The 18,164-nt window shown below is 46.3% G+C and overlaps 1 protein-coding gene across 1 annotated transcript; it reads right to left on the bottom strand.

The window, feature by feature from the left end:
* Positions 1-190: 190 nt before the first annotated feature.
* sgpl1 (sphingosine-1-phosphate lyase 1) lies at positions 191-17,776 on the bottom strand. Its single transcript, XM_030770532.1, has 14 exons — positions 17,663-17,776; positions 12,647-12,812; positions 11,990-12,057; positions 10,920-11,067; positions 10,089-10,168; positions 9,594-9,722; positions 7,556-7,644; positions 7,253-7,361; positions 6,490-6,588; positions 6,179-6,325; positions 5,633-5,871; positions 5,224-5,370; positions 4,816-4,936; positions 191-2,707 (listed from the first exon to the last, which is right to left on the bottom strand). Exons 1-14 carry the CDS (start codon positions 17,672-17,674, stop codon positions 2,543-2,545), a joined length of 1,719 nt encoding a protein of 572 aa, XP_030626392.1. The 5' UTR covers positions 17,675-17,776; the 3' UTR covers positions 191-2,542.
* Between the last annotated feature and the right edge of the window lie 388 nt (positions 17,777-18,164).

The raw sequence follows: 18,164 nt of genomic DNA, 5'->3' as shown, positions 1-18,164 counted from the left end.
ATTTCCCTGGTATATTACTGACACTGGCTTTAATGGACTTCACAAACGTTTCCTATGAACAATCTAAAATGGGAAAGAAACCTCTTAAGAATGACACATACACCTGGTTTATTCATGAGAAAAGAGACGTTTATTGATTGGTAAAAGAATGACAGAGAGACTGAGCGGGGTGGGGGGGGGGGGTGTGTTCACGGGCCAGCCCCTGAGGTTTCTGTACCCACGACATCAGCGAAAGAAAACGGCAGCCGCACGCAAGCTGCTGCTGCTCAAGGCATTTAGGTGAATGCAGTTTGAGTGCTTTACCAAGAACCAGAACCATTGAGGTCAAGGGTCATCCTCCAGAGCCAGAGGTCACCAAGGTGCTGCAGTTTCAGGTAGAATCAGAGTTAACAAACAGTCCAGATATTGCTACATTTTTACCTAATACAGAGTACAATGTCAAAATATGATGATTAGTGGAATTGTCACATGACTAACTCAGTCTAAACTGCTACCAGCGTAAGCATATTGGTTTACATGGTTTCCTCCTGATTTAGTGGCATTATAATTATGAGAACTGTGGTCCCTCCTGATTCCTTTATGTTTGCGTCTTTAGAACCATTAAGAGAGAAACTGTTCCATGATAAGTTCATTACAAAAAGAAAAACGTAAATAATTGAAATATGAGACATATTAGTGATTAGTAATATAAAAACACACACAGTGGTCACAGACAACATGAATGCATCAACAGTTACACAATGAGCAAGGTCACTGGTCTCACACTTCAATGCTCCCCTGTCATTATGTCACTCAATCACTAAATCCCCATTTCCCCTACAGTCACTGGAGTTTCTCCTCTGTCTCCTGCCTCCACCACACACAGCTAAATAAAACAGGGGACGTGAGTGGTCAAGTAGAAGAACAATTAAAAAAAAAACAGATAAACAAATAAACAGGCGCCACAATACGAGAAAGAAGTGATTTGAACGACCGAAGCTTACGTGAGACTGCGGTCTTAAAAAAATATTGGTGCAACCATTCCCATAGAGTACCAATGAATCACAGACGTACTGTCCACTGGCTGCGGGCGAGTGAAACTAAATGAAATTGAGAGAGGGCCAGTGAGAAAGCTGGCGGGTGGGACATGTGGACACAGACTACGCTGCTCGTGTGTGAGGTAGATGGGGGGAAGGAACAGTCTGATACTTGGTACCATTTCTTCAGGGCCGACCGAAATGTCTCAGTCCACACAGGCTGCATGGCATGTGGACCTAATGATACGTGTGTATGGAACATCTAATATCTGAAATTGTACGAACGGTTTCAGCAAAATTAAGGTTGGTCAGATAAGAGGTCAGGAGACTGTTTTTTATGAAGAATGAATTTAAAGCGACTTTGCTTGCGTATGTCCCTTATCCGTCATGTAAAGATCCCAATGAAAAAAGACAGTAGCTTTCCCGACGTGTGTGTTTTAATCGGTGTTTGTGTGTTTGTGTTTTTAAGAAGCGTTGGTCTTTAAGGTGCTAAGTAAGAGGACCTGTTTTCTAAGCCTCAGAATGACAGACTTCAAATGCTAAAGGTTCACATCGTGTGTGACCAGAGAGAGCTGTTCCAAACACGACTGTGAGATCAAACAATGACCTCCAGTGCACTACAGCGTTCTTATAAAAATCTCTGTGATTCTCTGTGTTCTCTTCTGCTTTCACCCCGTCCTTCCTTCTCCATTTGAGAACAGGACAGAGAGGATTCTATAAGACTGCTTATCTAGGCGGGGTTTATTATTTACTAACAATGATTACGTCATTTAACACAAATATTTTAGTCTACAGCATTTTTATAATGTTCCCTTCGGTTACGTCTGGTTAAAATGAAAGGGTTGAGGTTGCCCTGAATTATGCAAACATGTAAAGTTGCTTTTCCCTCTATTAATTTTGGTAATGAAAATGGTACTATCATGAAAATATTAAATAGAAAATTAAAAAACTTTGGGATGTATCACACATGAAAACGCTAATGAAAAAAATAAATCGAATAAAACAGAACAGATGGGTTTAACCGTGTTTAAACCACACTACCTCTCTTCCCAACGACCGGAGCAGAATCCAGCCAAACCTCTGAGTTTTGTGTTTTAAAATCACGAATCAGTGCTGTTAGAGCAGAGAGGGACGCTGAAGCTACTCCCTCTACCCGGACGGTTTGAGTAAAATCACACGCACACACACACACACACACACACACACACACACAAAAAGAGTTAAGCCTTATGTGTAAGGCTGTGGAATTAAAACTGAGACATAAATAAGATCTATCACTCTACCTTCCCCTGGGGGTTTTCTACTTTGTCAATTGCCTTTTTCTATCTGCAGGAAGACCAGATATGTTCCAGAAATGCAAAAACACACAGGGGCCATATGGAGGACGGGGCTGGAGTTTTGGCCAGACCCCAGTCGCAAAGCGGTGGGTGATGACTGGTGAACAGGACCATGAGGGTCCAAGGATAAGGCTGGGGATCCTGGTGACGGGGGGGGGGAGAGCGTGGTTCTGACCCGACGGTCCAGACTCAGTGGGCGTTGGAGACGCCGTTTGTATGGTTCTTGTGATTGTTGTGGAGGTTCTTCTGGGAGTTTGGAATCTCAGTGCTGTACAGGCAGTCCAGAAACCCATGGGAGATCTCCGTGACCATGGAGCGGTCTGGGATGGACTGGGCCATGCCGTAGATTGCTCCCTAAAACAAAACAAAACAAAACAAAAAAACATCCACACAGTCAATCAGAGCTTTTGAATGGACAGACAGTTTACTCTATAAGGTGAATGGACAGACAGTTTACTCTATAGGGTGAATGGACAGACAGTTTACTCTATAAGGTGAATGGACAAACAGTTTACTCTATAGGGTGAATGGACAGACAGTTTACTCTATAAGGTGAATGGACAGACAGTTTACTCTATAGGGTGAATGGACAGACAGTTTCCTCTATAAGGTGAATGGACAGACAGTTTACTCTATAAGGTGAATGGACAGACAGTTTACTCTATAGGGTGAATGGACAGACAGTTTACTCTATAAGGTGAATGGACAAACAGTTTACTCTATAGGGTGAATGGACAGACAGTTTCCTCTATAAGGTGAATGGACAGACAGTTTACTCTATAAGGTGAATGGACAAACAGTTTACTCTATAAGGTGAATAGACAGACAGTTTTCTCTATAAGGTGAATAGACAGACAGTTTACTCTATAGGGTGAATGGACAGACAGTTTACTCTATAAGGTGAATAGACAGACAGTTTACTCTATAAGGTGAATGGACTAACAGTTTACTCTATAAGGTGAATGGACAGACAGTTTACTCTATAAGGTGAATGGACAGACAGTTTACTCTATAAGGTGAATGGACAAACAGTTTACTCTATAAGGTGAATAGACAGACAGTTTTCTCTATAAGGTGAATAGACAGACAGTTTACTCTATAGGGTGAATGGACAGACAGTTTACTCTATAAGGTGAATAGACAGACAGTTTACTCTATAAGGTGAATAGACAGACAGTTTACTCTATAAGGTGAATGGACAGACAGTTTACTCTATAGGGTGAATGGACAAACAGTTTACTCTATAGGGTGAATGGACAAACAGTTTACTCTATAGGGTGAATGGACAGACAGTTTCCTCTATAGGGTGAATGGACAGACAGTTTCCTCTATAAGGTGAATGGACAGACAGTTTACTCTATAAGGTGAATGGACAAACAGTTTACTCTATAGGGTGAATGGACAGACAGTTTACTCTATAGGGTGAATGGACAGACAGTTTACTCTATAGGGTGAATGGACAGACAGTTTACTCTATAGGGTGAATGGACAGACAGTTTACTCTATAAGGTGAATGGACAGACAGTTTACTCTATAGGGTGAATGGACAGACAGTTTACTCTATAAGGTGAATGGACAAACAGTTTACTCTATAGGGTGAATGGACAGACAGTTTACTCTTTAGGTTGAATGGACAGACAGTTTACTCTATAGGGTGAATGGACAGACAGTTTACTCTATAGGGTGAGTAGAGACATGGATGTTGTGTAAATACACTGTAGAGAGGAGGCAGTCTGATTCCACTACACAAACAGTGATACATGGCCTGGAATAAGACGATGACTGACATCTCTTATTAACTAAGCCTACGGCTATGTGAGCAGGGTTTTGATACCAAACAAGCCTCAACAACAGAGGGTTTGCTGTCATTATATTTTTCTCAGTTACACACCCACAATGAAAAGAAAACATTTCAGGAGCTTAAGTGATCGAGTCATTTCAGATGCCTTCTCTCCAGCGTTAGAGATATTCACAGCGCGGTTCCAGCAGGACCCCCACAGTACAATGATCTGATACTGAGGGGGCGGAGACAGCAGGAGGGAGGGGTTTGTGTGACATATGGAGAGCGGTCACACGTGTTCCCTGACTCACTCCTGTGCTCACGTGACCCCACCCTAAAATGTCACTTTCCTTTATGAGTCACTGAGTGACGGGTCGTCTTTACGTACAAAAAAAAAAAAGCCACAGGTCATACCAGCTTTCATGAGAATACTTTCACCACCAGAATGACACATCCATCATTAAATCTCTTCAAACAGACCTTTTTAAAACTGCCCAGCTAAGAAACACAGACCAAAAAACACACACAGACGCACACACAGACGCACACACAGACCCTATCGGTGTCAGGTGTGGTGCTGGTTCACGGTCTGTGAATTTCTGACGATCAAACCTTATAGTGCAGTGTTATCACCCTGCATCAGCTGTGTTTGATTTGTTGAGAAAAGGCGGGAAAAACTCACCATTCCTGTGGTCTTCTCGTTAGGGTTCTTCATTATGTTGGCCACCTCGTCCTCCACGTCTTGGATAAACTGCTCAGCCACGCCCGGCTGCGTGTGCAGCATCGTGACGCAGATATGGATGCTGTGGGGGGTCAAACAGAGCGATGAAAATTCGTAAAGACGGCGCAGTTTACTCTAAATACTATAAATACAATTTTACATAAGCTTTTTCTCATATGCTGAGAGCAAAAGGTGCTAATCTTTTATGCTTGTAACTGCAAAATCAAACCATCTGCAAATTTCAAATTTCCCGACCATGTGGTAAATGTTTCAATGACTCATGTGGAAGTCCATCTTGGATAACCACATGACACATCTGAATGGGGATTGTCAGATGAGAAACTCTGTTCTCCCATTGGCTGTGCTCACCTGGATGGGAACTGCAGTGTGTTGAGATTCCAGCCCTTCGCCGTTAGAGCATTCGACAGACGGAAGATATCAAACACATGAGAACCCATGGCCACAACTGACACCTCAGGCGTCCCGAAAACAAACACTCCTTCCACTGCACGGATTCTATGACAGAAAAAAAAAACACGCTTAAAAGTTAATATCTGAAAACAATCAACTAATTCAATGTTCAGAGCACAGATCCCCACTGATCCAACGTGAGTCACCGAATCAAATCACTCTTTTGTTTCATCTCCGCTTCCTGGACTTGACAGCTAACTTGTTACCCATCTCTTCTCACAGGCTGAACTGACTGTTTATAACTCTGACTGCCAAACCCAGGCCCCTGCTCTGGGCTGTTCCAAGACCGTAGCACTATGCCTCTCACCCGGCCTCGATCTTGCGGGCGGTTTGGATGACTTTCGTGGTGGCCTCCACATAGCCGTTCTCTCCCATGTGCATCATGGTGGCCCAGCAGGCAGCGATGATCCCGCCCGGCCGGGAGCCAGCCACTGACGGAGAAGCGTAGATTCCTCCCTGCCAATCAGGAGCTACGAAATACTGGTAGTGGCGGTACTTCCTGTCGCTGTAGAGCACGACCGAGGAGCCCTTGGGGGCGTAGCCATACTAAACATAAAAAACAAAGAAGCAAGTTTAAAGAAACAAATAACCCCCGAGTTTGTTTCTTTATGAATCACAGATGTTTAACCCATCAACACGGATACTCTAAACCATTAGTAATAAGATCTGCTATAAGACAGGCTCTTAGTTGGATTAAATTTCCAAAATGATAAACTTTCAGAGTGTTACTTGACTATACACACACAAATTACTATACTAACTATACTACACACACGTCATGAAGAGTGTATGAGAGTAAAGGCAGCGTCAGTAAACAGGGTAAAGAGAGAGAACAGAGTCAAACCTGTCTTACCTTATGAGTGTCAGCAGAAATACTGGTCACGCCTTTGACCCGGAAGTCAAACGGCTCCAACGGGAAGTTGGCTTTCTCCATGAACACGATGAGAAAACCACCCAGACAGGCGTCCACATGGAGCGGGATGTTGTATTTAACAGCCAACTGAAAAACAGCAGCCACACACGAGGTCTTTATTAGCTATGGACTGTTCTTTTTATTCCAGGCCCTGCTGAATCACACTGCCCCCGAAACGGTTCCGGTGTCTCTCTGCGGCACCCCCATCTCCCCCCTCACGGTCTCTGCATCGGCGTGGCCTTTGTCTTTACCTTTGCCACTTCCTGAATAGGATCCATGACCCCGTGAGGGAACTGCGGAGCAGAGCACACCAGCATGGCTGTGTTCTTAGAGATCGCCCTCTTCATGGCCTGCAACACACAGTCATACAGTCCACATAATTACCCTCACCACACAAACCACACAGTGTTACACAAACCACAAATAATTACACACACTACATGCTCTTACAAACTACACAGTATCACACAAACCACAAGTTATTACACACACACACTACACGTTCTTACAAACTACACAGTGTTACACAAACCACAAGTTATTACACACACTACACGTTCTTACAAACTACACAGTATCACACAAACCACAAGTTATTACACACACACACTACATGTTCTTACAAACCACACAGTATCACACAAACCACAAATAATTACACACACTACGCATTCTTACAAACTACAAGTTAGTACAAACTACACGTGATTACAAACTATGTCATTACACAAAGTACACACTGTAACACAAACGACATGCTATTGCACAAACCTCGGTCGTAAACCCACAGTGTGTTGTCAGGACATGACAGAGTCTGTACATCACAGTTTAGTGCTTGACACTCGCTAAAGGCTGCCTTCAAAATAGAGTCTAGGCCATTTTTCAAAACATCAATCACTAAATGAGATCACTCGCCACTAAAGCCCAGAGACCAAAGCTGAGGGCACAGAGCCACAAGCACAGATTCAGACCAGCGTCACGTTCAGTAAAAACAGGCGAACTGAAACCAGGCACCTTAACGTCCACTTTCATCGTCTTCTGGTCCAGAGGAACGTGAATGAGTCTCATGCCAAAGTAGTGAGCGGCTTTATCAAACGCTGCGTGGACGCTCACCGGGGCGATTCTGCAATGAAAAACAAGACGCAGCGTTCACAAAAAACAGCTAGGGGTTTGTATATAAACACATATAATTGTGGATTAATCTTTTTTGGTATAATTTTTTGTTCAAAGGAACCAAAGAAAAACTGAACGGTGCTCATTTAACGTGTTTTGACAGGTAGGAGGTGTGGTTTTTGACTGCTGTGGAAACAGACGTACATCTCTGGATGTGTGATCCCACGTTCATAAGCCATGTCTCTGTACGCTTTACAGGCCATAAGTATACTCTCCGTTCCCCCTGATGTCACCTGGGAAAGATCACACACACACACACACACACACACACACACACACACACACACAGAAACGCACACACGCAGACACACACACACACAGAAACGCACACACGCAGACACACACACACACACACACACACACAAACACGAACACACACACACACAGACACACACGCACACGCACAATGTCTTTCAAGCCTTCATAAGTATGGGAATACACAGAGATGAGGGTCACACACTAACTGTTAAATAAATTCAGGCGCCACACCCACTGTGAGGTGCCCCGCCCACTGTGTACTGACACCATAGATCAGCGTCAAAGATTTGTTTTAACTGACGGCCCTTCTGACGCTCCAGGGCATGGTTCTCTCATGGGGCATCAAATCACTCACATAAACACTGAGATATTTTATGGGAGAGAGAGCCTGTAAATTGCTTATTGTACTGCATATATTGCATTGCTGCTTATTAACCAATAGACTGTGTTTGGTGATGTGATTGTGATTTGTAAGCAGAACTGAATCTTAAAAGGGCTTTGTCTTAATCCGCAGTTTGATCCGTCTTTTAGGCGTTCCAACATTAGGCGTTATGTAATTCATAGTAACAGAAGTGTGTTCTTAAAAGAGATGTGACCCTGCCGTCTGACTGAACACAGCGGACCCTGCCGTCTGACTGAACACAGCGGACCCTGCCGCCTGACTGAACACAGTGGACCCTGCCGCCTGACTGAACACAGCGGGCCCTGCCGTCTGACTGAGCACGGTTTGCCCTGCCGTCTGACTGAACACAGTGGACCCTGCCGCCTGACTGAACACAGTGGGCCCTGCCGTCTGACTGAACACAGTGGACCCTGCCGTCTGACTGAACACAGTGGACCGTGCCGCCTGACTGAACACAGCCTGACTGAACACAGCGGGCCCTGCCGTCTGACTGAACGCAGCGGACCCTGCCGCCTGACTGAACACAGCGGGCCCTGCCGTCTGACTGAACACAGCGGACCCTGCCGTCTGACTGAACACAGCGGACCCTGCCGTCTGACTGAACACAGTTTGCCCTGCCATCTGACTGAGCACAGCGGACCCTGCCGTCTGACTGAACACAGCGGACCCTGCCGTCTGACTGAACACAGTTTGCCCTGCCATCTGACTGAGCACAGCGGACACTGCCATCTGACTGAGCACAGCGGACCCTGCCGCCTGACTGAACACAGTTTGCCCTGCCATCTGACTGAGCACAGCGGACCCTGCCATCTGACTGAGCACAGCGGACCCTGCCGTCTGACTGAACACAGTTTGCCCTGCCATCTGACTGAGCACAGCGGACCCTGCCATCTGACTGAGCACAGCGGACCCTGCCGCCTGACTGAACACAGTTTGCCCTGCCATCTGACTGAGCACAGCGGACCCTGCCGTCTGACTGAACACAGCGGACCCTGCCGTCTGACTGAACACAGCGGACCCTGCCGTCTGCCTGAACACAGCGGGCCCTGCCGTCTGCCTGAACACACCGGGCCCTGCCGTCTGACTGAACACAGCGGACCCTGCCGTCTGACTGAACACAGCGGACCCTGCCGTCTGACTGAACACAGCGGGCCCTGCCGTCTGCCTGAGCACAGCGGGCCCTGCCGTCTGACTGAACACAGCGGGCCCTGCCGTCTGACTGAGCACAGTGGACCCTGCCGTCTGACTGAACACAGCGGGCCCTGCCGTCTGACTGAGCACAGCGGACCCTGCCGTCTGCCTGAGCACAGCGGACCCTGCCGTCTGACTGAGCACAGCGGGCCCTGCCGTCTGACTGAACACAGCGGACCCTGCCGTCTGACTGAACACAGCGGGCCCTGCCCTCTGAGTGAACACAGCGGGCCCTGCCGTCTGACTGAACACAGCGGACCCTGCCGTCTGACTGAACACAGCGGACCCTGCCGTCTGACTGAACACAGAGAAAAGAGAAAGGCCAGTCACCGTGCCGCAGGAGTCTGGTCCTCCGTGGAAGAGAGCACACGTCATCCGGACCACCTCCGCCTCCATCTTCCGCACCCCGGGAAAGAGGTCTGGATGGAGGGGATTACTCCAGGCAAAGTCCCCGTAGACCTGCACAGGAACAACCGACAGTTCACACGATGTCTACTGGGATAAAGCCGAGAAATCTGTTTTTCAACCAGTAAAAATGAATTACGATACACTTGAGACCCTGTACTGGGACATACATAAGTACATTTACAAAATGGAAGGAGACAAAATCATTTTTTAAAAAAAAAGAGTGTGACTTTTTGGGTGTGAAACACACCCAGTGCAGAGTGAAGATGACAGTGACTGTGCAGAGTGAAATGGCCTCACTGTTTTCTCACAGCGTGTGTTTTAAAGACATGCACTTATACTGATCCTCCTCACAACTACACATTAGTGTTCACAGTTCAGATGTACATGCCCGGGCCAGAGGGCAGAGGTGTACGGCACCTTGACTAGAAGCTGAGTCAGCGTCTCGTCACCCCAGTAGACTGCACCCGAAACTCTGCCTCTCTCCCACTCTACCTCCGCTAGAAAACAAAGACACCCAGCCATGAGTCAGAGCTCCCCAAGCATCTCAGACGCTGTCTCTAATCATCTCACAGCCTCACGCACACACACACACACAGACACAGCCTCACGCACACACACACACAGGCACACACACACAGTCACACACACACAGACACACACAGTCACACACACACACACAGACACACACACAGACACACACAGTCACACACAGACACACACAGACACACACAGACACACACAGACACACAGACACACACAGTCACACACAGTCACACACACAGACACACACACACAGTCACACACACACAGACACACACACACACACACACAGACAGACAAGAATGCCAGTCAGGAAAAACCCTCATTCCAGCAAATCACTCCCATCCCACACAGTGTCTCTCCCTGACACAGTCTGCATCTTTTCTCCAGTAACACACACACACACACACACACACACACAGACAGACACACACACACACAGACAGACAGACACACACATTCACACACACACACACACACACACACACACACACACACAGACACACACACACACAGACACACACACACACACACACACACACACACACACACACACACACACACACAGAGATTGCTGCTCTCAGGCCTAACACAAACAACTTCACACACTTTACTCTTTTCACTTTAACACTGCTGTCAGTTTACTGGTTTCTGAATGAAGGAGACACAGTGATTCCTGGGCTGTGGAGTGGACATGAGGGGACTCACTGAGTGTCTGGTACTCCCTGATCTTGTCCAGGACCTGGTCCTGGGTCAGACCCTGTCCTGGCAGGGTTTTGGCATAGGCCATGCCCTCCTTCAGTGTGCACAGGCTCACAGACATGTCATCTAATGCCTTATTCAACTGGCTCTGAATCTGCAGACACAGGAAAACACCAAGCTTACTGTTAAAGACTGAAATATAAACAAACAAACAAGCCTTGCTGTTAAAGACTGAAACATAAACAAACAAACAAACAAAACAAATACAAACCTTATCATGGAAGACTTAAACATGAACAAAGAAACAAAACAAATATAAACCTCACCATTAAAGACCAAAACATGAACAACAAACAAAGAATTTTTTTTTTTTGCAATTGTTAGTGTCAAAAGATACAAGTGTCTAATCTCATCTGTCAGGTGAACACGTTTCAGGTGCAAAGGTCATGCAGAGTGTTTCTCATGATTAACATCGTGTTCAGGTAGCAGACACAGAGTGGCACATTTCCACACACACACACACACACAAACACATACATACAGCTTACATCATACAGCCTAATGACCTTTTCATAAGCCAGAGTGAACGCGTAAGCTGGCTACAGGGTCTGTGCATGTAAGGTACATAGTGCATGTCAGATAGCGATACGTATGAACAATGTACACGTAACTGCAGACAAACACACAAACACTGTATTTCTGTTTGGTTAAGTTGGAGTGGGGTATGAGTGCCGGTCATGGCCTGAGACAGAGGCCCTCAGATCCACAGACTCCGACCAAAGATTCACAGATACATGTGACCTCAGGTAACACTGAATAGAAACTCACAACACCACACACAGACAGACTTTGGGATGCGTTCAGTGCAGACAGGGCTTTTAGTCTCAAAGGGATAGTGACCGTTAGTGAACTCTCTCTCATTGTCACCTGGGTATGATGTAATCTGGGTCAAAGGTTTGACTCAGACTAATTCATCATCAGTGTTTAAACCACTGTCGCGTGATTCGTGCAGACAGCACAGTGACAACTCACAGCACTTTTAAGGAAGAGAAACCGCTGGATCACAAAACACTTACTGATGCGCCAATATACGGGATTTTTCTGATGAGTCGGAAGCAAAGTTTCTTGATTCTGGACGTCAGACCTGCAGAACACAGAACAAAAACACACATTGTGGTTAGGTTATGACAGACAATGACACATGGGGAGGGGGGGCAAGCGGATGATGAAGCGTGATTAGAGACCAGAGAGGTCTGTGAATTGTCTGAAACTGAACCTCCTATAATAAGATTTGTGTTTGTCAGCTGTGGAGAGAGACAGTCAGCTGATCTCAGAGTCCTTCTACAAGACAGGCTGTGTCCTTAAAACGTATCGATTTTTGGAAGGAAAGCTGTTTAGTTAATATGTGTCAATGTTAAGAAGGAAAACTGCTGTGTTTGGTCAGAAAAAGTAACATCTGAGCATTCCAAACACAAATCCAGGTCACAAACATCACCATCAGTTCACTGTGGCACTGACTGTCCTGTTTTCTCCGTTTGACTTAAACAGCAGAACAGGGAATAAGGCCTGCATTTCAGAAATGTAAAGTTTGAGAAAACAGTCCTACTGAGCAGTGGCACTGGCTTTGAAATATTCCACAGACATGTCACGCAGGAATTCCCTTAACAATCTCTACTCAACGTGCTGTTCAGGAGGATAAAAAGCCTTGATAAACTCTGACAGAAAACACTTACTCTCCTGCTGAAAGAGGAAGCCTTTCACCCATAATGCCCCCACGGTGGACAGCAGCGTGGCACCAATGATCTGCCAGGGCTCCAGGTCAGCGCACTGCGCGTTGACATGGCGACGGGCTTCGTCTACATACAACTGCAGCATCTCCGTATACACCTCCAAGGCACTCTAACAGAAAAACAAACAAACAAACAACAGAATACAGTAAATAAGACAACAGATTAAAGTAAACAACCTCACGGACCATGACAGGGGAAGAATGAAGTGTTCATTCCATAGGAGACCAGCTGACAAAAATATTAATTTTGGTAAAGACATCTGGCCAAACTCTGCTGATAAAATTCTTCTTGCTGGTTGAGGCTACACACAATGAAACTGTAAGAAAATGAAAATCAGACATCCAATATTTGAAGCATCAAAGCATAAGAAGAATGCATCTGTTCCACTATAACCTTATGACCATGTTAATTCAGACAGACAGAACACACTCACACAGGCATTTCCCACGAATATAAAAACACAGTTTACCAACTCACCAGACCTAAACTACACATCACCAGCAGTGACTGGACTTGGAGAGCACAGCAGCAAATCTGACCACTTCTACATATCAGACCACCAGAGGAGATATTATTAGCGCCAAAACACTGAAAACTGAAGAGTTAGAATTGAGGTAAAGACTACTTACAGAAGTGGACTGAGCCATTCTGCGATGTCTCGAGTGGAAGGTTAGTGAAAGAACTTCTGTGAGTCCAACAGCGAGGGGAGTGAGTGAAACTTTGCCTTCACAGGTGGAGAAGTCAGGTAGACCCAGCAGTCGGCTAACTTTGCCCTGTGAGGTCTACTCCCTCTGATCAGATATCTTATCTTCTCTCAGAAAATCTGCACCCAATGGGTGAGCACTGGCTGCCATCTGCAGTCTCACCAGTTTAAACAGGTTCAAAACAGATCCATGAGTAAGACATAGCACTGCAGAGAACCACCTGAAATCTGACTGTGAGGCTGAATAAGAGACACAGCACACTGTCTCCCAATCCACACAACCAGCCCGACTAACCCACTGTCTCCCAATCCACACAACCAGCCCGACTAACCCACTGTCTCCCAATCCACACAACCAGCCCGACTAACCCACTGTCTCCCAGTCCACACAACCAGCACGACTAACCCACTGTCCCAGTCAAAGCTACGCTTTACACAACCAGCCCGACTAATCCACTGTCTCCCAATCCACACAACCAGCCCGACTAACCCACTGTCCCAGTCAACGCTACGCTTTACACAACCAGCACGACTAACCCACTGTCCTGGTCAATGTTCAGGTTTATAAAACCAAACACACTAAACACAGGGGTTTATAAAACCCAACCGTGGTTTTGATTTCTGTTGAAGTGATCTGGTATGTGACGTGACTTGTATGACAGGCAGAGTGCACAGAGGTGACAGGCACCGTGATCATATGACATGTGCATTACATGCATGTTATCAGATGAGACAACGCTCACTGTAAATGATTGACGTCTTTCATAAGGACACGTCAAAGCTGATTCGTCCACACGCTTATCTCAGCATTACTATAGTTTTATGACAGGAAGTTGTGCTGTTTGATAAAAAAAAACAGATTAAATATGCAGAGCACAGAAAAACACAGGTCCAAAAAGATAACATCTTAAATTGGCCCGACAGAAAATGCCATTACACATCATCTAAGTGGAAATAACATGGTAATCAAGTTCGCCGACGGCAGCACAGTGATAGGCCTGATTACCAATAACAACGAAACGGTGTTCAGGAGAGAGGTCATCACCCTAACACAGTGGTGCCAGGAGAACAACCTCTCTCTCATCGTCGGTGAGACCGAGGAGCTGTTTGTGGACCACAGGAGGAGAGGAGGGAGGCTCGACCCCATCACCATCAACAGGGAAGCCGTGGAGAGAGCCAGCGGCTTCAAATTCCTCAGCATTCACATCGCCGAGGTCCTCACCTGCGACGCACACACGGGCCATGTGGCGAAAAAAAGCCCGACAACGTCTCTTTCACCCCCGGCAGCCGAAGAAGTTTGGCTTGAAGCCCAAGATCCTTCGGGCCTTCTACAGAGGCGCAGCCCAGAGCATTCTGACTGGAGCCATCACTGCCTGGTCTGGGAACTGCACGGCCCTCGACCGCCTAGCGCTGCAGCGGGTCGTCCAGACAGCCCAGAGCATCAGTGGATGTGAGCTTCCCTCCAGCCAGGGCGGTGTGTCAATGAGGCCCGAAGGATTATCAAAGACCCCAGCCACCCCAACCACGAACTGTTTCAACTGCTGCCCTCTGGCAAGTGGTACCAGAGCCTCAAGGCCCGGACCAGCAGGCTCTGGGACAGTTTTCCCCGCGAGGCAACCAGACTTATGAACTATTGGTCACTAACCAGACTGTAACACACACTAACACAAACACACAAACAGCCGTAGCCGTGTATACACAAACACACACAAACAAACTACACCCTACACACATGCACAGTCATCAAGGCAGGACCATCATGCACACGGCACTTTACACACACTGAGTTTACATTACCTTCATTACTATTTTTGCTATTCTATTGTGATTTCTTACCATTGTTGCTGCAATGTCAAGGAGCCAAAACCCAACAATTTTGCTCTCCTATACTTGTATACTGAGATGGAGCAATTAAGGAATCCTGAATCACATTAAATGAAATAAGTACAATTACAATTACCATCTTCCAACACAAAGAGGACACTGTCTGACCCAGATAGGGCTGTTTGGGCAATGCAGAGAATTTTAGAAGATGCCATAAACTGAGTGTGTGTGTGTGTGTGTGTGCGTGCGTGCGTGCGTGAGAGAGAGAGAGAGAAATATGAGAGAATTTGCCAATAGGTGTCCCTAAACTAAACCAACATATGGATGCCTGAATAACTGATGACAGTTAAGTAAAGAAAAGCTGATCTGTTGTTTATTGCACTGCTACACCACCAAAACCCCCCCAAAACAATACAGGAGTTCACTTTCAGCAGTCTGAGGTAAACTGAACTCCCGTTTCCCCTCTCTTTCCAGCCCTAGACTACACCTGACAGGACCAGCTCTCCAACAGGTTTGGCAGGGTTAGCCAGGGAACACAGACACTGGAATACAGCTAAACGTTTCAAAGACCCAAAGACCCAGAGCTGGGAGAAACTTAGCAAACAGGTTTGGACCTTTAGTGAAAGCCTGCAGGTTCCCTATAGGTGAAAGTTGAACAGGGACGTGAGATCAGTGTAAAATTTCAGGCTTCACCTGCCATAAATGGTTCAGATTAAATTATCTCCACACAAGGGGCAAAAGGCAAAAAGGGCAGAGACATGTCGCAACCAGAGCCGAGTCCACTGCACGTTGGCTTTATTGGAAAACGTGTTTTTCCCATAGTGATGACAACATGATTAATTTCGAAAGGGAGAATAACAAAAGCGGTGGAGAGAGAGAGAGAGAGGGAGGGAGGGAGAGAGAGAGAGGGAGGGAGGGAGAGAGAGAGAGAGAGAGAGTGAGAGGGAGAGGGGGAGGGAGAGAGAGAGAGAGAGAGAGAGAGAGAGAGGGATCAGTAAGTCACATTCACTGTGCGAACATCTTTCACTGATAAACAACATCAGTGGAAAGAAAACAGAGAGAACACAGCCACACATGGCTGAAGAAAATAAGGCCAAGGCCCTTTTACTCTCCCTCGCCTGTTCCATTGTGTTGAGACATTCACGCCCTGGGCTTCCCATGCCGCCAGGGCTTTGTTAGGGGAGCTGTGGCGTGTTCTCACAGAAACACACTGCTGAACAGAAACTGAGCATCCTTTTTAAGACTTGTCTCTCACTACACAGCCGTCAGTTCACCTCTCTATTCCAATGACGTGTGTCACAGAGCTGAGGTAAAGCATCCTACACCACACTTTCATCAGCACATCAGGAAATCGCTGGTGTATCGCTCAGTAGGTTTACACAGTTTTCAGAACACTCAGTGCTTCAGAATACTCTGTCCCCAGTTCACAATGCTAACAAGACTCCAGTGCAGTGGATGACAGCTGGAAAAGACAGGTCTTTGGGCTCATCTGCGCAGGACAGTTCTGGAGAAGTCTCGGATGAACGCTGATGCCGAGCCTGCTGAGGTATCTTACTGAAACTTACAGAGGACCTCAGAGCTGGAGATCCCAGCATTGTCTTGTGACCCTGACTTACACAATAAATGACTTCATCAAACTGTTAAAAAAAAAGAAAAGAAAAAAGAAAAAAGGTCACGCCAGATGCAGACAACACAGACCGGCCCACTGCATCCATTGTGTACGGCCTTGGTAATAATAGCACTTCCTCTCTGTTTGTGTCTCACAGGAAGCCTCGTGATGAACAAACATACAATGAAAGTTCCCCGAGATAAATACGGCTTTCTCCACCTGATTCAGCGCCCGTAACGACCATACATGTTTTCACACGATAAACTCCCCTAAAAATTACAGCTGTTCTGAAGTTGTTTTTACAAAGATCGACGCATCAGGTGCCACCCCACCTCATGTTTTGTGTCAAAATGCTTCAAAAGCCTGAGTCTGCCAAACTGAGACGATCAGGTCAGATCGATCGCACCGCGTTCAAGAGCTGATCAGAAATTCTCAGCATAAGGATGGCGAACCCATCACGGTTTCCAATTACTCGTTCAATGTTGGCAACGAAGTGCTGTGCACTCTAGGGACAGTTGAGCACATGAAAGCTATTCTCAGTTCATCATGCGCTGGTGCGTTGATGCCGATCAGTTGAGCTGGGTTACCTGAGAGTGGACTTACTTGATTGCTGTCCCATTTGAGTAAAGCAAGTTACAAAACATGACTGAGGATGAAACACACCTTATAATGAAGAATAGCAAACACAAACACACACCCGAAACCATGACCTGGAACACTAGATACAAATCGTTCACTGCTCTTGCGTTTGTTTACCTTGAATGCAAATACAATTTTCAAAAAACATCTTACCCGTTCATGAGATGACATTAAACTCACTTACCCAGTAGTCCATGTTGTTTGTCAAGGGCAAACCTTGTACAAACGCGATTCCTTATTTTACTGTTCAGGAAAACTAGACCCGTCAGTCGCTGCTCTCTTTGTTTTAACTTGCTTTGTAACCAAGAGGCAGAATGTCATGACACTATCACAAGCGCAACCTTATATCAGGAAGTGCTTACAACTGAGACGCAGAGTCCCGTGTGTGCGTACACAGCGCGGCCTGCATATTTCACAAATCTGTAATGTACACTATCTCCCTGACGCAGCGACACTCAACTGATGCAACTGATAGAGATCTGCGAATGTGGCAATGGCGAGAGGCAGAGCAGAGTAATTTCGCAAAGCTCTTTCTCAGCACGTCCATGTGACATTTCCGGAAGACGGTGGGAGGTACACGCAATGGTCCAATCCAAAATCGTGATTTGATTTCAGTGGACTTTACAAAGCAAAAGTGCCGGTTCCCAACAAACTCTACCCCTTCAGGCTCCTGTTGATAAATATGA

The sequence above is a fragment of the Chanos chanos genome, chromosome 4 (genome assembly GCF_902362185.1).
Source record: "Chanos chanos chromosome 4, fChaCha1.1, whole genome shotgun sequence".
Lineage (NCBI taxonomy): Eukaryota > Metazoa > Chordata > Actinopteri > Gonorynchiformes > Chanidae > Chanos > Chanos chanos.
This window is presented reverse-complemented; position numbering and strand designations above follow the sequence as displayed.